We start from the raw sequence: 25,846 nt of genomic DNA on the forward strand, positions 1-25,846 counted from the left end.
ATGAATTAAATTAAAATATAAAAAGGAAACTTTAAAAAAAAAAAAAAAAAAAAAAACTATAATCAAAATAGGGAATAAAAAGCTATAATCGCCGCCATTACTGAACAAATCTTGGTAAGCTTAAAAAATGGTTGAAACTGTTTTTTATTATTTTATTTTACTATAATCAAAATAGGAAATACTCGCCTATTGTATTAAGATTTGATATTATATGTGAACACAATTTTATTACGCTATAACCGACGGCTGTTTATCCTATGTCCAAGTGTATCCCTATTGATCAAGCAAATACTTGTTTTGAAGTAACCACTACAGGTCAGGGGTATTTGCATAACTCATTTCTAACTTAAGGAGTTTGTAGATCAAATAGTTATGAAGATTTAGCCCTACATTCAAGGTTCTATGTTCTTTTCACCAACATTGCTTGTATAGAAAAAACAACGCATTTCAAACTTTACTCCAAGCGCCTGACAATTACATACAAATATTGATACATAGAAGTGCAGGGCATAATCTACCCATGATACAAAAAGCAACTGACAAGATAATTAAGCTACACCAAACTGTGTTCTTCTGAAGTGTCAACAAAGCATTTCACTGACGATGCCAATCACTTGACATGGCTCAAGAACCACCCCAGCAAGTCTTGATGAGCCTCCTCTGCAGCCTTAACAGCAGTTTCGTCTTCATCGTTGTACCTCAAGGTCCATCCATGTACCACTTTTGGGAATATCTTCACATGGCTTTTAATCTGCAGTTCCATAAAACAGTCATTCCGACAAGTATAAAGTTTTCAACAAAACGAAAAAAAATCAGAAGTCATCCCGAGGACCAAGGAACGTGCATGATTAAAATCATTAAAATTATATAAGACTTTTGATGAAGGATATTTCCCACCTCAGGTTTTGCAGATAAAACCTCTTCAAATTGCTTCAGGACTTCTGGTGGAGACAGCTGATCAATCTCAGCTCCAAGTACAGAAATGGGAACTTTAACAGCTGAAAGCAGTTCCAGGAATGGATCAATAAACTGAGACTAAAATATTGTTAATCTTTCTTGCGAAAATTGAAAAACCACATTTTTTTTCCTCTTCCTCTAATATCTCCACACTTGAACAGTAATTTGAGTGCTTCTATTAAGATCTTTTTTAATGTGAAGAAAATTCTTACCTTTGATATCATCCACAGTGACGAATGAAGGATGGCACAGAACAGCAGCTTGGATAAAGTCATGCTTTGCAAGTTCAACCACACCCTTGCCTGGGAAATAAACCAATGTCAACTGAAACAATATGTGACATATTGGTTGAATCAATGAATTGAGGATGAAAAGTGGAAAACTCATCTAAATGAACTCACCCCCCCAACAGAAACCTACAGCACCAATTGCAGAAACGCCTTTACTTTTTAAAGCTTCGATTACTGGTTTTGCATCTTCGATTGTCTTGTCCTGGCAATATAAAAACAAGAGCTCAGAAGCTACAAGTATTAACAATGCTTGTGCACTCGACAATTCCATATCAACTTTTAAAACACCACAATTTAAGATCCTAGTATATTTTTTTGTCACAATAGGTGGAAACAACCTAGAGTTCAAAACCATATAAAGTTTAAAACAGCAACAATAATGGGACTGCCAAACTGAATCCACGCACATGTTCAACTTCAAGCAGCCCAAAATGAGAATTCCCAGCAAGTATCTAAGTTTTATGTAAATTCAAGAATCACATAGGGTGACATTGTGAAGGTACTTAAATTACAAATAAACAAAATATTTAGAGATCTGCATCAAAACAAAAGAACCAACCACTCCATGAGCTTTTATCCAAACAGGGAGAGAGGCAAGGTTCCCATCAAAAGGGTCTCCGTTGAAGAAGTCAGGGAGCACAACAATGAACCCAGCAGCTGCAATTTTGTCCGCGAGCTTCCTTCAGAAGAGAAGGCAGGTTGCTTTGGTTAAATGGCATATGGTATATGGAAACATGCAAACTAAAGGTGAATAGCACAATTGTTCTTCGAAAATAAAATCTCTGACGTCTTCTAAGCATCAGGAGGTAGGAAGCTGGATAACTGCTGTATCTGATAGACAATCTGAAACTAATGATTGTTCTTCAAAGTTTAGTTTCATATAGACCTATCATGACCCTTAAAATTGTACTTTTCAAGTAAAATATTTCAAAGAATCCAACAAGTCATCAAATTTAATCAGAAAGTTTGATTCAAGGCCCAAAGTTGATATTAGACAATGGACAACATAAGAAAGGTACAGATCCAAGAAAAAGTAATTCAGAGAACAGATATGGGAATAAATCATACCTAGCTTTTGGAGCTTCATATCCTGCATGGCAAAACACCGTGTAATATTAACAAGTAAATAGTAGATTACAAGACGAAGTAAACACACAAAGGAAAAAAATATGAAGCCTTGGCATGTTGCAAATCAGTTACAAATATTCATTTTGATGACCAAATTCAACATTATCAGGGCACAGAAAAGAAAAGATGATCCACACACATAGGCAAAGGAAAAAAAGGGAAAATGACAAAAACTGATTCCTTGATCAGTCAACCAAACATATTCAGAGCACCCATTAAACCAAAAACGCACAAAGACACCTCCAAGACACAGTAAGGCAAATAAACCCAAATCATATATTGAACACAAGATGCAAAGGACTAAAACAAGACAAAAAAGAAAGAGTTTTGAAGTGATGGGTAAGTACCAAAAGCGTCATGGACGAGAAGAATGGCAAGCTTAGAGTCAGGGGAGCCAGTGACATAAGAATTGAAACCACCAAGCTTTTCAACATGGCCGGAGCCACTTGATGGGTTCAGGGCTGGTGGGTTTGAGCAGCACTGAGGGCCTGACATGATTTCTTTCTTATTCTCCGAGTCACAAAGCACAGACTCTTTGTCAGTGTTCAATTGAGCAAGGACGGCAGAGGTGTAATAAAAAGGAAAAGAATTTCTCCGGTCAATAAAAGTTTTGGAAGCTCGGACGTGGCCAACAAATTTATCAGCTTTTGACTTGTGGTGGGAAGTTGAAAGGTCAATGGGTTCAAGCTGCTTGCTTGGAGTCTGTGAGCTTGGCAACGAAGAAGACGTCCTCCTGCTATGGCAAATTGGCAATGTCGCTTGGCTAACCAACGGTTTCTATTTTGAGTTGATTAAGTTGACTCTGCCTTCCTTCTATATGCCAAATTAGAGAAATGGTTTGTTTTGTATAGTTTGATTAAGATTCCCGCTGTCTAACGGCCGGATTCATTTGAGGTCTTTGAACTTTAACCCTGTTTTCACTAACGTTAGCTAATTTCTACTAATTTTTGTTAGACCGCTAAAATGACTTGAATGTTCAACATGTGTAGGGGTTAGGTCTAAATCGAGTCGGTTTCACACGAAAACCACAACCGACCTAATTACAATGAAATGATAAATTTGGTTTGTGGATACATTAAAATATTGTGTACGTTTTTTTTTTATTTATAAAAAAAAAATGTTGTGTGCATAAACATTGGAACTTCTCTATATTTGTTTAGGAGCGGGGCCACTTGAAATGATGTCATCAATGACCTAAGCCTAATGCGAAAAGTCGAAAAGAACAAAACTTCAAACCCATTACAATAATTAAAAAATCATTCTTTATGAGCATAAGTTGGAATCTATCAAAGAATCATACCACTCACCAAAAGCCAAACTTAAGATGCTTCAGAAAATGAGGGTCCGCATCTACAACTTCAACTCCACCATTTCTTGCAAAAATATAAGCGCCACATAGTTCTCATCTTACATGACAGTTTCTTACTTGAATGATGAATATCCCATTTGGTATTCACTTTAAACAATGCATTTCAAACCTATACTCTCCTCCAAGCAACTAAATTTACACATAATGGTACCTAAACTGCAGGCATTATTGTGATCCATAGTAAATAAAGTGCAGTTGATAAAATAAGGTCCAAACTGTTCTCATCTTAAGTGATAATGCAACGCTTCATGGTGATGATAGAATTCACTTGACATGGTTCAAGAACCACTCCAACAAGTCTTGATGAGCCTCTTCAGCAGCCTTAACAGCTGCTTCATCTTCAACATTGTACCTCACAGTCCACCCGTGTGCCACTTTTGGGAAGATCTTCACATGGCATTCAACCTGCGTGTCCATAAAACCAACAGTTATTCTACTAACTTTAAATTTTTATCACTACCAGCTACAACAGTGGTACTTTTTAACCCATCAATAAGGTCTTGAGTTAAATTAAAGCAGGCATTTGTTCTGTTCCCAAAATTTCTCAAAAAATAAAATAAAATGTTGATCATCAGTAATGATAAGGTGGGGAACTCATACAAGATGGTACAAGACTGGTCCGAACAATGCATGACACATCATATAGATAGTCATTTCTCCATCAAGTTGAGATAGCAAATCACATTTTGACTTGTGCCCACTTAAAAGGAAGAATGGTTACTGAAAAACAAAAGTGGGCACAAGTCGAACCGTGGTTTTGAAAGATTTTGTAAGGCCAAGTTCTACCCATAACTTATGAGTCATGACATAATTCTACATATAGCACGATATTAAAGATTGACAAAATCTTAATTCATTTCAAGGACTAAGGGATGTCCATGATTAAAATCAACAAAGACATTAGACTTTCGATTGAGGATATAACCTACCTCAGATTTTGCAGTTAAGGCCTCTTCAAATTGTTTCACGACTTCAGGTGGAGACATCTTATCAATCTCAGCTCCAAGTATCGAAATGGGAATCTTAACCGCTGAAAGCAATTCCAGGAATGGATCAATAAACCGTGACTGAATTGTTTTTACTTTATTTTTTTCAACAATTAGAATGCCAGAGTTCTCTTCATTTAATATCTCCCCAGTCGAAATCAATAACAATTCGAGTGCTCCTATTTTCATTTTTTAGTGTCAAGAAAGTTCTTATTACCAAATAACCCTCAAAGAGATTTACTTAAACATCCCCTCAAACAATTTTTTTTTCTGTGTTTTCTTTGCAGTGCTATTCTCACCAACAATATTATTGGGGTAACAGGGTTTATGTGTAGAAAGGAAAAAAAAAAATCTTATTTTTGCTGGTAGGCACAGAGAGAGCGAGTGCGAAGTGACATTTTAGCTGCAAATAGAAGCACCCTATTGATTATAATTATTACAATATGATTACACTAATTACGTAAATATTTCCTGAATATTAAATACAACAATCTTACCCTTGATATCATCCAGAGTGACAAATGAAGGATGACACAGAACAGCAGCTTGGATAAAGTCATGCTTTGAAAGCTCAACAACAACCTTGGCTGAAAACAGCATAAATAATTCAATGTCAACCGAAACAATATTTCCAATATTGGGTGAATTGAACTAATGAATTAAGAATGAGAAATAATCCAAAAAGGGAAAAGACAACTGCAGAAATATGAGACATTTTGTTAAACCAAAAAAGAAACTAATAAATAAAAAAATTAAGATGACAGAAACGGAAAATGAACTCACCCCCATAACAGAATCCTGCAGCACCAACTGCAGAAACACCTTTACTTTTTAAAACTTCAAGTACTGGCTTTGATTCTTCGAATGCCTTGTCCTGTTCGGAAGCTCAACATTTTAACAATACTCGCACACTCAACAGTTGCATTTTAAAACACCACAAAATCAGATTTTTTTTTTTTTCCTTTTCGTCAAAAAGGTGGAAGCAGCAGTTAAAAACCATATGAACTTCAAAAGAAAATAATTGGACTTCTAAGCTGAACCCACACACATTTTCAACTTAAAGAAAGCCAAAATTAGAACTTCGCAAAAAGTTCTGAAACTTTTGTGTGAATTCAAGAATCACACTGTAAAAGTACTTAAATTATAAATAAACAAAAGAAATCTTGGCCTGCATAATAAGAGAACCCACCGGTCCATGATCTTTTAACCAAGTAGGTAGATTGGCATAGGATCCATCATCTCCAGGTACAAAAGGGTCTCCGTAAAAGAAGTCAGGAACCACAACAAAGAAGCCAGCAGCTGCAACTTTGTCTGCCAGCTTCCTTCACAACAGAAGGCAAGTGGCATTAGTTGTATCTCATATTATGAAATCATACAAATGATATAATGATTGATCAGGTGAATAACACAACTGTTCTCCGAAAAAAATCTCCAATGTTAGAAACTAAAAGGACGAACGATCCTTCATTATGGTACAGTGTCCACACTCAAAATACAGTTGCTACATCTGATACACAGTCTGAAGCTAATGGTTGTAACTATTGTCACAATTTAGTTACACATAAATCTAATATAATCTTTTTAACTTCTCCCTTAACGATTGTACTCTTTAATTAAGTTATTTCGAAGTGTTGACTAAGACATCAAATTTAATCAGCAAAGTGTGGTTGGTGGTCCAGAATTGGTATTAGACAAGGGAAAACATTTAGAAACAAGTTCAAATTCAAGAAAAATCGATTCAGAGAACTTATCTATCACACTATGCAAAAGAAATAAAGTAGCTACAGGAAAACAGATGCGGGAATAAGTCATACCTTAAGTTGGGCGCGTCATATCCTGCATGGAAAATCAACATGTACTATTAGCAAGTGGTGCGGTGTCCTGATAATATATCAAAGCAAGCAATTATAGTAGAGGTATGCCTTGAAGTTGAAGAAAGGAAGAATTGAAACTCAATTATTTTACACTAATACCGCCACTTCCTTCACCCCAGTTTCGGATTCGCAACTGGGAACAAACGGGGAAAGAAGGAAGAAAGAAAGAAACAGAAACTGGGGACACAAGTAAACATACAAAGGCAAAAAATAAAGCTTTCATCACAAAGCAGTTACGAATATCAATTTTTTTTTTTCATGACCAAATTCAGACTAGCAAGATTTTTATTTTTATTTTTAAAGATAATCCAAAGACGAAAGGGGAAAAGGGAAAATTCAGAAAATAATTCCTTCATCAGTCAACCAAACATACTCAGAGGAGCGATTAACAAACACAACTGAAAAACCAGTACCCAATAAACCAAAAACACCAACAGATCACTCAAATACACAGTTAGGCACATGAACTCATATCATATAATGAAGAAACAAATGCAAAATACTGAAACAAATGAAGAAAGATAGATTTTTGAGATTTGGGTGGGAGGAAAAGTACCAAAAATGTCAGAGGCGAGAAGAATAGCAAGCTTGGAGTCAGGGGAGCCAGTGACATAGGTGTCCAGACCACCGAACTTCTCAACATGGCCAGAGCCGCTGGATGGGTTCAGTGTTGGTGGGTTCGAGCAGCACTGAGGGCCTGACATTTGTTTGTTTTTCTCTAGACCCCAAAAATGCACACACACGCTCTCTATGCCTCTCTATTCGAATGAGCTAAAAGGTAACGGATGAAGGCAAAAGGTTAAACTACCACAAAAATGAAAAATGAAAAAAGGTGTGCACGTTTGACTAAATGACAACGACTTTCGACCAAAAAAAAAAAGACAACGACTAGTCAAAGTTTTGGAATTTAAGAAGCCAGGTGGAAATTTATGGGCAGAGAACGTCGAAAGCCTGAGTCCATCTATGGCACAGTCTGTTTCTTTCTTTATCTGGCATTTCTGCTTTATCTTGTATCTTGATTGGTATTTGGCTGTGTTGTATGCGTGCTTGTAGTCCCCCACTAATTGGACTCCTGCTGCTGTATTTACTTGCGCTATCCTTGGTATTGATTTCCAGGTTCCACCAAAAAAAAAAAAAGAAAAAAAAAAGAAAAAAGGTGGAAATTTATGGAGGAATTGAAAAAGTATAACTTCAATGATTCGTATCCACCTCCAATTATAGCAAATATTTTTTCTCACCATTTTAATCCTATTTTCTGTTTAAATAAGAGAAAATAATTTAGAATTTAATTAAAATTTAGAAATATAAAAGAAAAAATTGACAATTTCCTTGTTTGGCAACTTAAGCGCGGAATTTATTAAATGATGTATGGAAAAAATCGTGAAAATTGGAGTATCAAATTCCTGAATTTAATTTCCACCAAAATAGGCATTATTTCACAATTTTCATAGTGTCATTTACAAAATTCTGTCACTTACAGTGTTACACGGTTTGTATGGAAAAAAAAAACATTTATAGTGTTTTATATATATTTTAACTTTACCCATTTTAATAACACTCTATCTTCAATTTTTAATATTTGCAACAAGGCCATGAATTTTGATCGTAGCACATATTTCAAAAAATTGCTTAATATGCATGTAAGGATCCTCAGTGGTATTACCATAATAAGTTGGTAGCTTAAATAGTAAGTATTTCTCTTCACACTTGAGGTCCTAGGTTCAATTTCTCCCTTCTCCTTAATATTGCTTGTATAAAAATAATAAAAAACACTCAAGTCACCACTCTATTGAAGGAAGTCCTAACTTGACAATTCCGTAACACCAAAGTTGGTGAGTTTCTGAAGTGTTGAATGTATCGGCCTCCCTATCCCTTCCACACCAAAAAAACGAAAATGATTGAACTAGAATTCTAAGGTGGAACAAATGTCTTTTTTTTTTATTCAAGGGCATCAATTTATTGCAAAGGACTTAATAGCTTAGGCATTCACCCTGCGCTCGAAGTGCTGAGTTCAAATTCCTCATTCCACAATATTATTTGTTTCCCAAAAAAGATGGCGCATCAATTATTATAAAATTATGATGTCTGTATAACTCTCATTTTTGGCAAGGCATAGGACATTTCCAGTGGTAGATGGATGCGGAGAAACGCAAAGGATCAGGATATGCAGTCGGTGTTTTTTTCTAGCTACACAGAGGCCCAAGCCACAACCAAAAAGTTCTTTAAATACATATATTGTAACATAAAAGTCCAGGTATGGTTCAAGAAACACTACAGTGATGATCTGATTCCCTTGACATGGTTCAAGAACCACTCCAACAAGTTTTGATGAGCCTCCTCAGCACACTTAACAGCTGCTTCGTCTTCAACATTGTACCTAACGGTCCACCCGTGTGCCACTTTCGGGAATATCTTCACATGGCTTTTAACCTGTGATTACATAAAACCAACAGTTGTTTCAACAAATTTGAAATGTTTCTCACTACCAGCTAGCTACCACAGTGGTGCCTCTTTCCCCATCAAGGTCTTGACAGTCTATGAACCCTAATTTGAATGGGGTGTTTTTGGTATCTTCCTATCGTTTCTTAAAGAATAAAGAACAAAAGTAAAATGTTTTTGAAGTTCAAACAAAATGGTATCTGATCTTGTAAGGAAAAGTTCTACCTATAACTATAAGCCATGGCATAATTATACGCCATAATATATAAGAAAAACAAAGGCACTAGTAATGAAGATTGTTTGGATCAAAGATACTCCTACCTCAGACTTTGCAGTTAAAACCTCTTCAAATTGTTTCACGACTTCAGGTGGGGACATATGGTCAATCTCAGCTCCAAGTATAGAAATAGGAACCTTAACAGCTGAAAAAAGTAGTTCCAGGAATAGATCATTAAACTGTGACTGATTTTTACCTTGTTTTATTTATTTATAATCTTCCTCAAATATCTGCACACTTGAAAACAATAATTAGTGAGAGAAGAATATACATATATATATATATATGTTTTTTTTCTTTTCAAAATTTGCTGGTAGGCATAGAGGGAACAGGTGTAGCACCCTAATTGTGATACTTGTTTAAAATGATAATTATACTAACTAGGTAGGAATTTTCTGAATATTACATACAGAAATCTTACCCTTGATATCATCCACAGTGACAAATGAAGGATGACAGAGAACAGCAGCTTGGATAAAATTGTGCTTTGCAAGTTCAACCACAACCTTACCTGAGAACAGGACAAAAATCTATGTCAATCGAACAATATTTTCCATATGGGTTGAACTAATGAAATGAGGGTGTGATAAGTAAAAAGACTTCATAAATTTTAGCACCAAAAAAAAAATCTAAACAGGAGACATTTTTGTTTCAATGCAAGGCAAAATGAAACATAGTGATGAAGATGTTAATGAGAAGGGAAAATTAACTCACCTCCCCAACAGAAGCCTGCAGCACCGACTGCAGAAAAACCTTTCCTTCTTAAAGCTCCAAGAACTGGTTTTGCATCTTCAAATCCCTTGGACTATCAACAAAAATAGATTCAGACGCCAATTTTTTTTACAATACTTGAATAATCCATTATTGATAGCAACTTTTGTAATACCACATTATCAGGGACACATATTTAACATTGTCGCAAAATGTCCCAGCAGTGAACAACTTTAAAAAGTTTAACATAACAACAGTTATTGGACTGCCAAACTTTCTTATGACTGCCAAGCAGAATCCATAAACATAAGAATCTGAAATTTTTATGCAAACTCAATGATACTTGTAAAAGTACAACAAAATAGATAAACATAAAAGTAAAAGTAATAGCAAAAGAACGGACCGGTCCATGATCTTTTATCCAAACAGGTAGAGGTCTATTGGCATCTTCAGGTGCATAAGGGTCTCCGTACAAGAAGTCAGGGACAACAACAAAGAACCCAGCGGCTGCAACTTTGTCAGCAAGCTTCCTTCAAAATGGAAGGCAGGTTGCATTAGTTCAAGAGTGTAGAAGATTATGGAATCATGGAAATGCGATTCTACACACATTTGTCCTTCAAAGAAAATCTTTGATGTCAGTAACTGCGAGGATAAATTTTCATCCTCATATATATTACAGAGTGAACACTCTAAATAAAGGAAGGGATCTTCAAAGCATCAGAAAACCTAAAAAAGGCATGGAATTCGACCGTTGTTATATCTGATAGACAACCTGAAACTAATGGGAGGGAATTCGACCGTTGTTATATCTGATAGACAACCTGAAACTAATGGCTTTGTAACTATTTTTCAAGATTTAGTTACATTATAACCTTTTTTAAACCCTCAATGACTGTACTCTTCAAGCAAATTATTCCAAAGTGCACACCAAGTCATCAAATTTAATCAGCAAGAGTAACTGCTGGCCAGGAGTCGATATTAGAGAAGGGACTGTTCGAACTATATGCACTAACAATAAATACGCTGTAAACAATGTGAAACATATATGAGAATAAGTCCTACCTCAAGTTTGGAGCTTCAAATCCTGCATGACAAAGCAACATGTAATATTAAAAGTAGTGTGGTGATATAACATCACAGCAAACAATTATATAAGATGATTTGGATAATCAGATACAAATGAATAATCGTATTTTAAAAAGAACATTCTTTCTCAATTGACAGAGAAAATAAAAAAAAGATAAGTATCCCACTAAAAGTACACACAAAGGCGAAAATAAAGTTTTGATATCATAAAAGTATTTTCATAACCAAATTGAACATAATTGAAGCTAGATTATCAAACATCATGAAGGACGCAGATAACCCACAAAGGGAAAGGGGAAACGAAAATGACATAAACTGATTCCACCAAACTTCAGCAGTAAACCAAACAAAATCAGAGCATCCATTAACATGCACAGCCTAAAAATCAGTGCCCATTGAACCAAAAACCCATCAAATGCACAATAAGGAAAGAACAACAAAACCCATATCACACAATGAAGTAAAAATGCAAACTATTAAACCAAACGAAAAGAAAAAAACAGAGACAGGTTTTTGAAATGGTGGGCAAGTACCAAAAATGTCAGAGACGAGAAGAATAGCAAGCTTGGAGTCAGGGAAGCCAGTGACATAGGAGTCGAGACCACCAAGCTTTTCAACATGGCCGGAGCCACTTGATGGGTTGATGGTTGGAGGGTTTGAGCAGCACTGAGGGCCTGACATCCTTTCTTCTTCTCTGATCACAAAATGCACAAACACACACCACTGTGTGTCAAAGGCATGAACTTTCTAAGTAATTAGGAACTTGGAAAGGTGTTGTCTTGTTTATTTTTTTTGGGTCAGAATCAAAATCGAACTTTGCAGCTACAACAGCCTAAAATTGGAAATTTTAAGAAGAAAGGTGGTGCCCCATTTGTTTGCATCATCTCAAACGTCACCAAAAAGTTGGAAGTATATGCGTGGCTGAGTTACACGTTTATAGAAACTCGGAAACATGGAACTTGGTCATCAATTTCATGTTTTTGGTCACAAGGCGGGACTAATCCGAAAATAAATAAATAAACTAACAAAGAGCACTTCGGATCAATATTCGGTCTAATCTATCATCATCTAAAATAAAAGCAAAGAAGTGAAGAGGACATCAAAACTGTGCAAACCCAAAGACAAATTGTGCCCCATAACATTTAGATGATAACAACACGAACATGATTGTGCTCCTTATAAACATAAGTTAGGCAACATAACTATATTCCCGATAAAAAGTTAAGTTAAACAGAGTGTGAATTCACAACATCATGAGTGATCATATGAACTGTAACTTGAAAATCACACTCAACAGAAAGAAATTATGAATTCCATTACCTTGAAAAAAGAAATTAAAATTTATTAGTTAAATAGGTAGAAATTTTTTTGGCTCATTCTGAACTTTCCAAATATGATTTTACAAACCAAACCATTTGCTATGTGTGCTAATAGTACAGGCCACTTGCTCAGTCTCAATGTTTCATACACAATCATATACTATTATTCAGTCCAGTCAAACTCTAAGAAATGCCTAGAAAGACTATGTGGATACATCATTTTATTCTCACCCACCTGCCCACATCTTCAAATTTCACCTCTATCATGAAGTAAGAGAGTTTGCCAAGGCCCTTAGGGTTGTGGAGGCTTCAAAAGCTCATCATCTTTATACATGCCACAATAGTTGCAACCCTGTTGCCAATTCTTTTGGGTAGTTTGGTACCAACAATCTTTTTCAATTGACATACTTGGTAAACCAATTTAACATGTCCAAATGAGCCTCTTCAGCACTCTTGACTGCTGATTCATCCTCAGCATTGTACCTTGTTGTCCATCCATGAGCCACTCCAGGAAATATTTTCACAAAGCTATTAAACTGAAAACAATATAAATGATAGAGTGAATTTTGATACCAAAGGTAGAATCTGTAAAAGCCAAAACTAATATGAATATCTGATGTAAAAAGATAACTTCTTTAGTTATAAATATTTATAATAAAAAATAAAAAATAAAAAACTGGCAGAAAGTTTATTTTATTACTTCCACAGAAGTTGGAATTTGAAAGAGATGATTCTATTTTCTTGTTTAACAAAGGCTTTTTGAGTACCAATTTTAAGTCTTGAAACTAAAGGATGCTACCTAGGCTTCATCTAGATGCTGGAAAGGAGAGCCAGCAGTACCATAGTAAATATGAGTAGTTTTTCTGAGGGATTCTTACCTCAGATTTAGTTGATAAAATCTCTCCAAAATGTTTCATTTGTTCCGGGGGTGAAGTTTTGTCAATCTCAGCTCCCAATATTGCAGTTGGAACCTTAACCTCTGTACAAGCATGTTGCTAATTAATTGGTAACGAGTACTTCTGATGATGAGTTTAAAAGCAAGAAACTTACCAACTATTTCCTCATCTGTCAACCGACCAGGGTGCAAAATTACAGCAGCTTGAATGTCATTGGTCTTTGCTAGTTTCACCACCACATTCCCTGAAGCAAATGTGATGCAATGCAAGCCACATTTTATCAGCTAAACCACTCTCTGCTCTCTATAGACAACTAGTTTACCCTAAAGTTAGAAGGCTTAATTACCTCCCCAACAAAAGCCTGCAGCTCCTATGGCAGAAATGCCTTGACTCTTCAGAGCAGCAATCACTAGTTTGGCATCTTCATATCCTTTCTCCTAAAGCAGTCCAAAAGACATAACCAATATATAAACTGTTCCTTTTCTGCTTTGGTTGTAAACCATAAATGTACAATTCATTTTTCTTGATTCTTGTTCCTAAGGATCCTAATTGCCATTTACAAAGATTGTATCTATTTCTATCAAGAAAGAGGCTTACCCTGCTGTGAGCTTTATGCCACGACTCTCGATCAAATTGCGGATTGTCAAGATTAACAGGATCACCATAAAAGAAATCAGGAATTACCACAAAAAATCCAGCTGCAGCAACTTTATCCGCAAGTTTCCTTTCCAGAGCAATCAATGTGAACATTCATTTCATTGAATAAGTAATGACTATGGCTACAGATATCTATCATATCAGGACAAATGAAACCCAACTCAAATGGCAATCTTGATTAAGGGGAGTGATTCAAAGACCCTCATATATATATTGCTTCTCTGTCAAAGCAAGGCACTTTTATGCAGATTGCAGACTAATATAATTCTTTACTAGAAAACAAGAGTAAGTACCAGTCAATTTTATAACTTGTCCCTAAAGAAGCATACTTTTATGAATCTGATCATTTTTATTGATTAATAAAGTAGAACCACTGATCCTGACATAATTGGGGAGAAGAGAACCATACCTTAAATTTAGGTTTTCATACCCTGCAAAAACATAACAAAAACAAGCAAACCAACATGTTGTTAAATTTAAAACCACTAGTATTAAACCCAACTAGCTTTTAATCTGCTATTAGCCCCAGTTATCAACAGAGTTTCTTCTAAACAATTCACTCATAACCCATCATTGTTTTCAAAAACACACTCCCATGTCTTTCCAAATTTAAGCTAAAAAAGAAGAATCAAAATCAACTTGTGTAACAGAGATTAATGAAGAAAATGTTGATGGGTTGGTACCAAAAACATCTGAGACTAGAAGGATGGCATGCTTGGATTCACTTGGGCCAGTGAAGTACGTTTTAAGTCCCCCAAGTTCTAGGAGAGTCCCTGCTCCAGATGTTGGGCCCAGTACTGGTGGGTTCTTGAAGCATTCAGCACTTGACATTTTGGACTTTGAGATATTCACACAGTGTTTCAGTTTCAGACAGTGAGAAGCAGAAGTTGAAGTCAAAAACGTGGAGGGAGGCGAGGTTATATATGTTGAAATATAATCCTGTTCTGCCTGATTTCTTAGAAGCAGAAGTCATGTTCTGCCTGATTTCTTAGGCAGAAGTCATTTTCTATTTTCTGTTCTGTCTATTTTAAATGATGTAATGAGAACCATTAGATCATAGTCTAGGTGGATTCTCTAGCTTAGATTTGGTATGACACGTGTAAGCACCTAATAGGGTGACAGTTGTAATTCTGTTAGAAGAGAATCACATTTCTCTCTCTGTCAGACACACTATGTAAGCTGCAGATTGTAAGAATTCAATAGAACAGTGCCTTCCTCATTTCTCTTCATTCTCTCTAGCTGAAATCTCCAGAAAATACATCTCTTCCTAATCTGAAAATACATATACAAACTAAGAATTCTAACATGGCCTCAGAGCCAGGTTCGATTGTTTGTTGGGCGTGAATCTGTGAAGATCGAGCTGGTGTTTGGCTGGGCTGACGTTGAGCTCACTCAAAATTTCACGAAGCTTTTCTAGCTGCGTCTGATGTCTAACATGGCAGGATCAAGCTCTTCTGAGCTTCGTACACCAGTTTTCAATGGAGAAAACTATGAGTTTTGGAGCATTCGAATGAAGACCATTCTGAAATCTCATGGACTGTGGGATTTGGTTGAAAATGGTTTTGATGCTTCAGATCCAAAGAAAAAAAAAGGAAAGGAAGAAGGATCTAAAGCTGCTGAAGAAGAGAAGTCTATAACGGCTGAGATTTTGATGAAAGATGCTCGTGCACTTGGACTGATCCAAGGTGCAGTCTCAGACCAAATTTTTCCCAGAATAGTGAATGAAGAAACCTCAAAGCGTGCATGGGATATTCTGAAGCGAAGTTTAGAGGCGATAAACAGGTACGAAGTGTGAAGCTACAAGGCTTACGTAGAGAGTTTGAATACACTCGTATGAAGGATAGTGAGTCATTCTCTAGTTATGTTGCTAAACTATTTGATCTAATTAATCAAATGAAAAGTTATGGTGAAGAGTTACCAAGAGAAAGAGTTGTGCAGAAATTACTTATTAGCTTGCCTAGATCTTATGACTCTATATGTTCTGTGATTGAGCATTCAAAGGATCTTGACACTCTTGAAATTCAAGAAGTGGTTGCGTCTCTCAAGAACTTTGAGCTCAGGTTGGATAGGCACACTGAAAATTCCACAGAAAAGGCTTTTACTAGCCTGAACATAGAGAGTAAAAGCTCTAAGAATGGAAGTTCTTCTGGAGGTAACAAGTCTCAGAGGAACTGGAAGGGAAATGGGAAGAATTGGAATAACAAGTCCAATTCTAATCCCAAACCAAATGCATCAAATGATGGAACTAAAACACCTTGCAAGCACTGTGAAAAACTGCACTATGGCAAGTGCTGGTTTGAAGGAAAACCAAAATGCAGAGGATGTGGAAAGTTTGGTCACATGGTTAGAAATTGCCATGAAAATCAACCTGTGCAGAAGGTGAATTATGCCAATCAGGCTGAAGTAACTGGAACATTGTTTTATGCATGCAATGCCGTGACAGATGTGAAATTGAACAATTCTTGGTATGTGGACAGTGGTTGCAGTAACCACATGACTGGAGATGAAAGGCTATTGATAGATATTCGAAGGGATGTAACTTCCAAGGTGAAAATGGGGACTGGAGAGACAGTTCAAGTTGTAGGAAAAGGCACACTTGTGATAGAAACCAAGACAGGCAGAAAACACATTCAAGAAGTGATGTTGGTGCCTGGTTTAGAAGAGAACTTGCTCAGTGTTGGTCAGATGATGGAACATGGGTATTGTTTAGTATTTGGAAAGGGAATGGTGACAATTTTTGATGATTGGTCACTGCAAAATCCTATAGCTAAGGTTCCAATGACTATCAATAGGTGTTTCTCTCTCACAATGGTACCTGCTACTCAGTTGGTGCTGAGAGCAAGTGTGACTCACAGTTTGCAGACTTGGCATAAAAGGTGGGCCATTTAATGATCAAAGCATCGGATGCTGGCAAATCAAGACATGGTTCATGGACTGCCTAGTCTGGAGAAGGATTTTGCAGTTTGTGAAGGCTGCAAGTGGGAAAGCAGACAGAGACTCATTTCTGCAGAATCTACTTGGAGAGCTCGTTTCCACTTGAATTAGTCCACACTGACATCTGTGGTCCTATGCAGATTGCATCAATGTCAGAAAACAGATATTTCATGTTATTCATTGATGACTATACAAGAATGGCTTGGGTTTATCTTCTCAGAAATAAATCCAATGCTTTTGAATGTTTCAAGAAGTTCAAAGCAATGACAGAATTGCAGAGTGGACACAAGGTGAAATCACTTAGAAGTGACAGAGGTGGAGAATTCATGTCAAATGAATTTCTTGCATACTGCAGTGAGGCTGGAATACAAAGGCAGCTGACTGTAGCATATTCCCCTCAACAAAATGGAGTTGTTGAGAGGAAGAACAGGACTGTAATTGAGATGGCAAAGTCTATGCTACATGAAAAGAGACTTCCATATGAGTTTTGGGCAGAAGCTGTTCATACAGCAGTCTATCTTCTCAACAGGTGTCCTTCTAAGTCTCTTAAGAAAATGACACCATTTGAGGCCTTCACAGGAAGAAAGCCAGGTATTGCACACTTGAAAGTGTTTGGATGCCTATGTCATGTGCTTATTCCTTCTGTTTTGAGACACAAGTTGGAAGAAAACAGTCACAAATGCATTTTTGTGGGCTATGGATTGTGTGAAAAAGGCTATAGACTGTATGATCCTAAGGCTAGAAAGATTATCTTGTCTAGGGATGTCTATTTTGATGAAGAAGCCTCATGGACATGGGAGAATCCTAGCAATGCAGATGTGAGAATGCCTATGCCAGATGGAAATCAAGGTACTGCAGAAACTGAACAGAAGGTATTAGATGAACAATCTCAGTTTTTGGATACTCAAATGCAGATGGAAGAAGAAATTGCACCTCAAGGGGAAGAAATGCTTGATGAGACTCAAAGGGTTGATCACACACCTCACAAGTGGAGGAGTATTAATGACATCATGACACAATGCAACATGTGCATTGTAGAACCTGACAGCTTTGAAGAAGCAGATTTGGATGAATCATGGAGAAGTGCAATGGAGGCTGAATTCGAGATGATTAAGAAGAACAATACATGGAAATTAGTTGACAGGCCATTTGACAAACCAGTAATTGGTGTTAAGTGGGTCTACAAGGTCAAACTGAACCTAGATGGTACTGTGCAGAAGAATAAAGCTAGGCTTGTGGCTAAAGGCTATTCACAGAAGCCTGGAATCGACTATAATGAGACATTTGCCCCTGTGGCAAGACTTGACACCATCAGAACCTTGATAGCCCTTGCAGCACAAAAGGAATGGAACCTATTTCAACTGGATGTGAAGTCTGCCTTTCTCAATGGCATTCTAAAGGAGGAAGTTTATGTTGAACAACCTCAAGGATATGTTCAAGAGAGCAAGGAAACCAAGGTGTACAGGTTGAACAAGGCTCTATATGGACTGAAACAAGCCCCAAGGGCCTGGTATGATGAAATAGATGCCTATTTCAACACTGCAGGTTTTAAGAAGAGCTTAAGTGAAGCTACTCTCTATATCAAAACAAGTGACACCTCAGGTATTATCATTGTCTCACTCTATGTAGATGACATTATATATACTGGAAGCTGTCCTAAAATGCTTGAAGAGTTTAAACAAGATATGATGCAACACTATGAGATGACAGACTTGGGTATGTTGCACCATTTTCTTGGCATGGGAGTGGAACAAACTGATAAGCATATTTTCATTCATCAAAAGAAATATGCCATGAAAATTCTTGAGAAGTTTGGAATGAGAGACTGCAAGTCAGTGGCAATTCCATTAGTGGTGAATGAGAAATTGTGTAGAGAAGATGGAAGTGAAGCAGCAGATGAAAATGAATTGACAGATTGTAGAGTCTGCTTTATCTGACTGCCACAAGACCAGATGTCATGTTTGCATCTAGCTTGCTTGCTAGGTTTATGCACAATCCCTCAAAGAAACACATGGGAACTGCTAAAAGGGTGCTGAGATACATACAAGGCACATTAGATTTTGGAATTGAGTTTGCAAAGGGGAAAACAGCTACTCTAATTGGGTATTGTGACAGTGATGGGCTGGGAGTGAGGATGATATGAGGAGCACCTCAGGATATGCCTTCACACTAGGCTCAGGCATGTTCTCTTGGGCTTCCATCAAGCAAAACACAGTTGCTTTATCTACAGCCGAAGCTGAGTATGTGAGCGCTGCAGAAGCAACTTCACAAGCTAAGTGGCTCAGATTTGTGCTTGAAGATTTTGGTGAAGAACAGGTAGAAGGGACTCCAATTCTATGTGACAACACCTCTGCAATTGCAATGGCAAGGAATCCAGTTCATCACCAAAAGACAAGACACATCAGCAGGAAATTTCATTTTATAAGGGAAGCCATTCAAGCAAAAGAAATCGAACTGGTGTACTGCAAGACAGAAGATCAGATAGCAGACATTTTGACTAAGGCTCTGCCTAAGGATCGGTTTGTGAGGTTGAGAAGCTTGCTTGGAGTGAAATCAGCTAAAGGATTAGAAGGGAGTGTTGAAATATAATCATGTTCTGCCTGATTTCTTAGAGCAGAAGTCATGTTCTGCCTGATTTCTTAGGCAGAAGTCATTTTCTATTTTCTGTTCTGTCTATTTTAAATGATGTAATGAGAACCATTAGATCATAGTCTAGGTGGATTCTCTAGCTTAGATTTGGTATGACACGTGTAAGCACCTAATAGGGTGACAGTTGTAATTCTGTTAGAAGAGAATCACATTTCTCTCTTGTCAGACACACTATGTAAGCTGCAGATTGTAAGAATTCAATAGAACAGTGCCTTCCTCATTTCTCTTCATTCTCTCTAGCTGAAATCTTCAGAAAATACATCTCTTCCTAATCTGAAAATACATATACAAACTAAGAATTCTAACAATATAGAGAGCTGATTGAACTGACAAACGTCATTTCTTACGTCACATAGCAGAAGAAACCTGGTTAGTTAAACATGTCCAGCCCAGTTGGCCAATGACGTGGCGGCTTGGCCTATGAAGTACAACAGGTCAATATATGCTAATTTAATGTTAGTAACTCATGAAATCTATAAAAGAGTAGTAAATTCAAATGTTAACAAAATGACTGCTGTGCCAATAAGAAAGCATTGATTTGTAGTTCAGTGGTTTCAGGTTCAAATTTCTTAACACTTTGGTAATGTGTGGGTGAGAAACTTCATCCTTTATAATTTAGATTATTAGTTTGCCATATACTATATATGCAGCCAAATTAAAAAAAACAATTATTTTATAGAAGAGTGTTATTTTAAAGTTTACCTCAGCTTACGAAATCTTAGAATCAACCCTGGTATACATTCAGAATACTCTTCTCATATTTCAAAAAATTTAGGATTTTAGTTGTTGAAAAACCTCCATTTTGGGTCCAAAAAAACACCCCCAAAAATGAAACATATAAAAAGGGTTTTGACACAATCAAAATATAATAATTTTTTTTGAATTTTTTTAAGTGATAGTGCAAATTACTCTAACTTAATCTAATCTATATAAAAGATATTCGAACTTGGATGGAAGAGACCGAACTCACTATCTTAACTAACTAACCCACATTTGAAACATTTTCGGGTACTTAGGGAAAGAGTACACATGCACTGAGCTGAGTTTTGGATCAGAGACCCAAGCTAGTTGGGTTATAAGATTTTATAGTCCAGTTCTCATATTGCAAGCCAGTGGCCCAATCCAACTCAACCCCGCCAAAATATAACCGTCTTCCAATACGTCGTCGTAAAATGTAGAAATGCCGAGCCTGTCGCATAGTCCAACTGAATCCCAAACATTAACCAATAACCACCATGCACACCAAAACGAACAAAAAGAACTAAATAAATAAATAAATAAAAAGTAAATAAAATCTATCCGGAGCATAGGAGACCGGCCTTGTCTGATACGCTATCCCGTCAAATTCAACCTCGTCAGTGTTTCTCCTGTGGAGGTTTTTGTAGGGTTTCTCTCTAAACCCACAGACCCAGCGAAAATGGGTTCTCTGGAAAATGGGATAGAGGGAGCTACAAATGGCAGAGAAGAGCATGAAGAAGAAACAGAGCAAGAGCCAATATTGATGGAGCAATCTGAGAGGTTTTGTATGTTTCCTATTAGGTACAAGCAAATCTGGGAGATGTACAAGAAGGCTATGGCCAGTTTTTGGACTGGTACTTGTTCATTTTTCCTCTTTATATGTCTTTAAAACACAGAAGAAAGATTCTCATATTTCTTCTTAATTTTGGTGTTTTCTTGTTTATCGGTGTGTGTTTTGAAATGGGTATCTGTTTGTTTCTCCAATTTCATTGATATTTGGTTTTTTAATGTGAAAACATGTTCACATGGAATTGTACTTTGAAAACTCGGTTCTTGCCCTGTTTGGATTTTGTTTTTGTGTTTTTGTTTTTCTGGGTTGGAAATGGAGGTATGCTTCCTTGGAATTGAGAGTATAATTCAAAAGAAATCTGAAGTGGGATTTGTTAATTCTTTTATTTTGGTTTCAAAATTCGGTTGGGTTATGCAGTTGTTGGACTTGTTACTGTGGGTTCATGAAAGTAGTGTCTTCTTTTTCCTTTATTGGGTCCCCAACATTACTTTAGACTATACTTGTTGGCGTTTGCTGTGTCTCTCTGAAAGGGAGCACATTTGATGTTTTCTTGTGCTTTATTTCCCTTTGTTCTCTCTCCTAAGAACATTATACATTTGGTTATTTATGGAATCGTGCATGAACCAGAAATAATAAAGCCTTACGTAAATCCAAACCCATTGGCGGCTGCAAATCTCGGCTGCTATATGACCTCTCAAGACCAAGGTATTCTGATGTCAGATAGAGTTAAATGGGTAGCAGTGCTTGTGATTTACTTGGCTTGTGCCCATGGTAAATAGCACTAGCATGTAGTGCCTTGCTCAGAGAATCCTGAATCTACAATCTTGAACATATGAGCTTTTGCAATTCTGCTCGGCATATCTAGTCTTTGGCAGGCGTGGTTGAATTATTGCTTACAATGTGTACTTAAGGCCTATATTTCAGTCACTTGATTTCGTATCTGCTGTTGAGTAGTTTCATTATTATTTTATTTTTATTTTTACCACAGCATGTTCTAATGACATGTTAATTGGCTTACAGCTGAGGAGGTTGATCTCTCCCAGGATGTACATCAGTGGGATGCTTTGTCTGACTCCGAAAAGCACTTTGTAAGTCATGTCCTGGCATTTTTTGCCGCATCTGATGGGATTGTTTTGGAGAATTTGGCTGCAAGATTTCTAAACGATGTTCAGATTCCAGAGGTGATTTGTCTGCTATGATCTGTTCTTTATATGAAGAAGAGTGTTTGAATTTCCCAAAACATTTTCCCTCTCTCCTATTTCAGCCTATAATTTTTGAACTGTTGATGATTTGCCCCATAATTAGACTAAAATCCATTTTTATTTTCTCCTAGTTGACCAACTAACACTAAGGCTTTTCGTTCTTCTCAGGCTCGGGCATTCTATGGATTTCAACTTGCAATGGAGAATATTCATTCTGGTAGAACTTTTAACATGGTTTCTGTTGTTTCCTCTATTTATAATGTATTGAGCCACCTGCCTAAGGGGTTTTCTCTTTGCTCTTTTTTAAATACTGTCTATCATCAGAGATGTACAGCTTGCTTTTGGAGACATATATCAAGGATTCAATGGAGAAACATAGATTGTTCAATGCAATTGAAAGCATTCCTTGCGTCTCTAGGAAGGCTAAGTGGGCGTTGGATTGGATACACAGGTATGTGTGCATTCTTCTTCTGTATTCCTGGTATAAGCAAAGATGGCAAATCTTTGGGTTTGGAGTGCTTTATAATTGCTAATAAAGGAGATTATATTTCCTGTGTGGCTGGACTTATTTGTACTTGATACATGCAATCATGTTTAAATGCGTTTGTAAAATCATGTACTTGATGTGTTAACCTTGAAGTTCTTTAGTACTTTTAAAATTCAACGTTATAATATGGCCTGAGTAGAGAATGGGTTGTTTGTCTTGAGTTGTGTAGGAGGGCCATTTCTATCAAACGGAAATCACATATGCAATAACTTGAACTTCCTCCTGTGTGATATCTATGTTGTGTCTGTAGGTTCAAAGTGTGCATATAGGAGTGACAAAAGTTATACAGCCTACAGTTTTTGAATACAACACTTGGTCTTTCTAACGAGGAGGTTTTGCGCATGGGAAGTGAGATGGGATGGGTGGTGGGGGAGACATCTTTAAAATTATATCTAATTGGGAATTTATATATTTTGACAAAATATTTAGTTTCTAACAAAACTAAGAGCTCTGCTGTATCATATGTAAATATCACATTATATTTGAACTTCATACCATCTACTGCATACTGCATACTGCAACTTTAAAAGTTGTCGTTGTTAAGACCAGCTGATCGTAGTCATCAAGCTTCATTTGTAGTTCATGCATATTCTCTATTTGATTAAAAGCAAGGAACCTGTTGCCTAAAACAATTTCTTGTTCTGCATGATGTGCAGTTCCAATTCATTTGCAGAGAGACTTGTTGCTTTTGCATGTGTTGAAGGAATCTTCTTCTCCGGAAGGTAGCGTGCACTCACATACCCCTTTTTCTTTCTTGGATTTTTGTCATGAGGCTTGATACAACTTTTCTTTTGTTTTCTTCACCTTTTTCCCCTTTGTTTATTGTTCATTTGAGGTTTTCAGCTTCTGTGCCATATTCTGGCTTAAAAAGAGGGGCTTAATGCCAGGTTTGACATTCTCAAATGAGCTTATCTCCAGAGATGAGGGCCTCCATTGTGATTTCGCTTGTCTTCTGTACAGGTAATTCATGTTTTTCTTTATTTTTTAAGGGTTCTTGAATTTCTAGTTTCGCATCTGATTGTAAGAAAAAGATAATAGTTACTTATAGGGAGTTTCTTGCTGAAATCCTTGATTTATTCCTTTTGTCCCCACAGAATCAGGGAATTCAATAAATTTGATAAAATAACAATAAGCAACTGACAGAAAGTTATTTTGTTGCTATTGCCTACAGTTTGTTACGGAAGCAATTACCTTGGCAAAAAGTTCATGGCATTGTACATGAAGCTGTCGAGATTGAGACCGAGTTTGTTTGTGAGGCCCTCCCATGTGCATTGATTGGCATGAACTCAGATCTCATGAGCCAGTACATAAAATTTGTTGCTGATCGACTCTTGGTATATCTCTGATGATTTGTTCCTCCCTTTTTTCTCTTTCTTTAATTCCTAGGGATTTAGGGGAGTTGTGTTTAATTTTTATAGTTATTGTTAGTGTTACATGTCAATATGAATGTGATAGAATATACCCTACCTTCCAGGTTGCATTAGGGTACCAGAGGAAGTACAATGTGGACAATCCTTTTGATTGGATGGAGTTTATTTCTTTGCAGTGAGTATTTCTGAGAATGTGGTTTATGCCTGCTTTAATCTATTCTTAGAACTGGTTTACTGATAATTTACAAGTGAACATCCTGCATGAATATTTCACTGGGTTTGTAAGGTCTTATTTATTTATTTATTTGCTGCTAATGACTGGATTGGTGGGTTATTATGACTGCATTGGATAGGGAAACTTAGAAAGAAACTTTCACTGTTTTTAACTATTCGCCATGTGAAATATAAACTTGGGAAAAACTCCAGGGAACTTAAGCCGCTGGCATCCTATCAAAGTATGTGGGATTGTAGGAATGGTCAGTCATTAGCTTAATGTCATACCACTTAGTTTGGCATCTTGATCTTGATCTTGTTTTTTTTTTTTTTTTTCCCTTTCTGCAGAGGAAAGACGAACTTTTTTGAAAGAAGGGTGGGTGACTATCAAAAAGCATCTGTTATGTCAGGCCTCCAAGATGGTGGAAAGAATTTCATCTTCAAGATGGACGCAGACTTCTAGTCATCAATTTGTTGCAACTTTCTCCAGCATTGTACTGAAATGCCGGATTTGGAATCAAAATTTTGTCACTCTTCTTTGTGCCAGCAATTTGTATGTTGTATTTCAAGGGATATATATGTGTCATAGTCTGACTGAAGTTGTATTAATTTATGCCAAGCCGCCCTTAGCTCGGGGTGGTTGTCATTATCAGTAAAGAATTTTGTTATCTATAATTTAAAATTTCATTATAATCTGGTGGAAAATGTGAAATGTGCATCATATCTCAATCTCATCATTGTGTTTGCAAAATGATGCATGAATCTGCTACTTTCATCAGTGCTGTGATCATTATTAGCATTATGAGTGTGGCATGTGGTGCACCCTTTTGTGTGAATTATGCCTGTATTTGTGTGTGTCTGCAGACACATGGCAGCAACCTTGCCAATTTTTCCCTAAGATTGGTGCCATGAGTTTTTCACCATTGGGATCTGGATTTATGGAGGTTTGCATAGAAAAAAGCGATGTGAAAGCTTCAGTCCCGCATGGGCATGTGATGTATTGCCAACCATTGATGAGTGTGGCACACGCGCGACTAGTGGTAGCATCCTCTTAGAGAACGGAAATTTTTCTATAAAATAAAAAATAAAAAAAGGTGAGAGGAGCATATTGTTGGATCCAGACCATAGGCATAGTTCTGTGAGAGTGACTGATGAAAATGATGTTTATTGTCCTTTGGATTTGGCTAGAGTTGAGTGATGCTTAAACATAATCCACCTCAAGAGTCACAATCTATGCCTAAGCTAATATAAAAGCAATCATATCCACCACAAGCTTATGTTTTCTTCTTTTGGGGTTCTTGATAAGGATCTAAATAATCTATATTGTTGGTTTTGGAAAGGTTGATTTGATTTCACCTTAATGTTATATGCAAGCTAATCCCCCACTAGCATTAGGATGAACTGTTCCTCATTG

The 25,846-nt window shown here is 36.8% G+C and overlaps 5 protein-coding genes across 7 annotated transcripts; 1 reads left to right on the forward strand and 4 right to left on the reverse strand.

Annotated features, from left to right (window-relative positions):
- Positions 1 to 445: 445 nt before the first annotated feature.
- LOC103322858 (endo-1,3;1,4-beta-D-glucanase-like) lies at positions 446 to 3,430 on the reverse strand. The gene is made up of 7 exons (XM_089045093.1): positions 2,723 to 3,430; positions 2,316 to 2,337; positions 1,807 to 1,927; positions 1,359 to 1,449; positions 1,170 to 1,259; positions 898 to 998; positions 446 to 751 (listed from the first exon to the last, which is right to left on the reverse strand). The coding sequence occupies exons 1-7, from the start codon at positions 2,868 to 2,870 to the stop codon at positions 611 to 613; spliced, it is 714 nt and encodes a 237-aa protein (XP_088901219.1). The 5' UTR covers positions 2,871 to 3,430; the 3' UTR covers positions 446 to 610.
- Positions 3,431 to 3,726: 296 nt separating this feature from the next.
- On the reverse strand, positions 3,727 to 7,385 carry LOC103322857 (endo-1,3;1,4-beta-D-glucanase-like). 2 transcript variants are annotated; one of them, XM_008224801.3, is made up of 7 exons: positions 7,161 to 7,385; positions 6,545 to 6,566; positions 5,920 to 6,052; positions 5,514 to 5,604; positions 5,228 to 5,317; positions 4,674 to 4,774; positions 3,727 to 4,149 (listed from the first exon to the last, which is right to left on the reverse strand). In XM_008224801.3, the coding sequence occupies exons 1-7, from the start codon at positions 7,306 to 7,308 to the stop codon at positions 4,009 to 4,011; spliced, it is 726 nt and encodes a 241-aa protein (XP_008223023.2). In that variant the 5' UTR covers positions 7,309 to 7,385; the 3' UTR covers positions 3,727 to 4,008. The 2 variants fall into 2 exon arrangements, with proteins under 2 accessions (XP_008223023.2, XP_088901218.1); XM_089045092.1 differs by having other exon boundaries at positions 6,545 to 6,611; positions 7,161 to 7,291.
- A 1,426-nt stretch (positions 7,386 to 8,811) lies between these two features.
- Positions 8,812 to 11,934, reverse strand: LOC103322856 (endo-1,3;1,4-beta-D-glucanase-like). Its single transcript, XM_008224800.2, has 7 exons — positions 11,651 to 11,934; positions 11,094 to 11,115; positions 10,435 to 10,561; positions 10,035 to 10,125; positions 9,742 to 9,831; positions 9,365 to 9,465; positions 8,812 to 9,034 (listed from the first exon to the last, which is right to left on the reverse strand). The coding sequence occupies exons 1-7, from the start codon at positions 11,796 to 11,798 to the stop codon at positions 8,876 to 8,878; spliced, it is 738 nt and encodes a 245-aa protein (XP_008223022.2). The 5' UTR covers positions 11,799 to 11,934; the 3' UTR covers positions 8,812 to 8,875.
- Positions 11,935 to 12,438: 504 nt separating this feature from the next.
- On the reverse strand, positions 12,439 to 14,872 carry LOC103322855 (endo-1,3;1,4-beta-D-glucanase-like). The gene is made up of 7 exons (XM_008224798.3): positions 14,673 to 14,872; positions 14,399 to 14,420; positions 13,930 to 14,056; positions 13,679 to 13,769; positions 13,487 to 13,576; positions 13,315 to 13,415; positions 12,439 to 12,972 (listed from the first exon to the last, which is right to left on the reverse strand). Exons 1-7 carry the CDS (start codon positions 14,818 to 14,820, stop codon positions 12,832 to 12,834), a joined length of 720 nt encoding a protein of 239 aa, XP_008223020.1. The 5' UTR covers positions 14,821 to 14,872; the 3' UTR covers positions 12,439 to 12,831.
- Positions 14,873 to 20,848: 5,976 nt separating this feature from the next.
- On the forward strand, positions 20,849 to 25,137 carry RNR2A (ribonucleotide reductase 2A). Of its 2 annotated transcripts, XM_089046727.1 has the most exons (10): positions 20,849 to 21,164; positions 21,728 to 21,805; positions 22,121 to 22,281; positions 22,471 to 22,519; positions 22,627 to 22,753; positions 23,506 to 23,571; positions 23,693 to 23,809; positions 24,021 to 24,183; positions 24,324 to 24,394; positions 24,781 to 25,137. In XM_089046727.1, exons 1-10 carry the CDS (start codon positions 20,990 to 20,992, stop codon positions 24,893 to 24,895), a joined length of 1,122 nt encoding a protein of 373 aa, XP_088902853.1. In that variant the 5' UTR covers positions 20,849 to 20,989; the 3' UTR covers positions 24,896 to 25,137. The 2 variants fall into 2 exon arrangements, with proteins under 2 accessions (XP_088902853.1, XP_008223019.2); XM_008224797.2 differs by lacking the exon at positions 21,728 to 21,805.
- The last annotated feature ends 709 nt before the right edge of the window (positions 25,138 to 25,846 follow it).

Source organism: Prunus mume, linkage group LG2 (genome assembly GCF_029339155.1).
Source record: "Prunus mume cultivar Tortuosa linkage group LG2, ASM2933915v1, whole genome shotgun sequence".
NCBI classification, from domain to species: domain Eukaryota; kingdom Viridiplantae; phylum Streptophyta; class Magnoliopsida; order Rosales; family Rosaceae; genus Prunus; species Prunus mume.

What these genes read in the sequence shown, in the direction of transcription:
- LOC103322858 (XM_089045093.1), bottom strand. Translation starts at nt 2,870, where the DNA reads ATGTCAGGCCCTCAGTGCTGCTCAAACCCACCAGCCCTGAACCCATCA. An exon ending in CACTGTGGATGATATCAAAG is followed by an intron (nt 999 to 1,169) that starts GTAAGAATTTTC and finishes AACTGCTTTCAG; the next exon opens with CTGTTAAAGTTCCCATTTCT. An exon ending in TTTTATCTGCAAAACCTGAG is followed by an intron (nt 752 to 897) that starts GTGGGAAATATC and finishes ATGGAACTGCAG; the next exon opens with ATTAAAAGCCATGTGAAGAT.
- LOC103322857 (XM_008224801.3), bottom strand. Translation starts at nt 7,308, where the DNA reads ATGTCAGGCCCTCAGTGCTGCTCGAACCCACCAACACTGAACCCATCC. An exon ending in GGTTAAAAGATCATGGACCG is followed by an intron (nt 5,605 to 5,919) that starts GTGGGTTCTCTT and finishes GCTTCCGAACAG; the next exon opens with GACAAGGCATTCGAAGAATC. An exon ending in TGCAGGATTCTGTTATGGGG is followed by an intron (nt 5,318 to 5,513) that starts GTGAGTTCATTT and finishes TGCTGTTTTCAG; the next exon opens with CCAAGGTTGTTGTTGAGCTT.
- LOC103322856 (XM_008224800.2), bottom strand. Translation starts at nt 11,798, where the DNA reads ATGTCAGGCCCTCAGTGCTGCTCAAACCCTCCAACCATCAACCCATCA. An exon ending in GGATAAAAGATCATGGACCG is followed by an intron (nt 10,126 to 10,434) that starts GTCCGTTCTTTT and finishes TTTTGTTGATAG; the next exon opens with TCCAAGGGATTTGAAGATGC. An exon ending in TTTTAACTGCAAAGTCTGAG is followed by an intron (nt 9,035 to 9,364) that starts GTAGGAGTATCT and finishes ATGTAATCACAG; the next exon opens with GTTAAAAGCCATGTGAAGAT.
- LOC103322855 (XM_008224798.3), bottom strand. Translation starts at nt 14,820, where the DNA reads ATGTCAAGTGCTGAATGCTTCAAGAACCCACCAGTACTGGGCCCAACA. An exon ending in GGCATAAAGCTCACAGCAGG is followed by an intron (nt 13,770 to 13,929) that starts GTAAGCCTCTTT and finishes GGACTGCTTTAG; the next exon opens with GAGAAAGGATATGAAGATGC. An exon ending in TTTTATCAACTAAATCTGAG is followed by an intron (nt 12,973 to 13,314) that starts GTAAGAATCCCT and finishes TATTGTTTTCAG; the next exon opens with TTTAATAGCTTTGTGAAAAT.
- RNR2A (XM_089046727.1), top strand. Translation starts at nt 20,990, where the DNA reads ATGGGTTCTCTGGAAAATGGGATAGAGGGAGCTACAAATGGCAGAGAA. An exon ending in TTGTTGCTGATCGACTCTTG is followed by an intron (nt 24,184 to 24,323) that starts GTATATCTCTGA and finishes CCTACCTTCCAG; the next exon opens with GTTGCATTAGGGTACCAGAG. An exon ending in ATGGAGTTTATTTCTTTGCA is followed by an intron (nt 24,395 to 24,780) that starts GTGAGTATTTCT and finishes CCCTTTCTGCAG; the next exon opens with AGGAAAGACGAACTTTTTTG.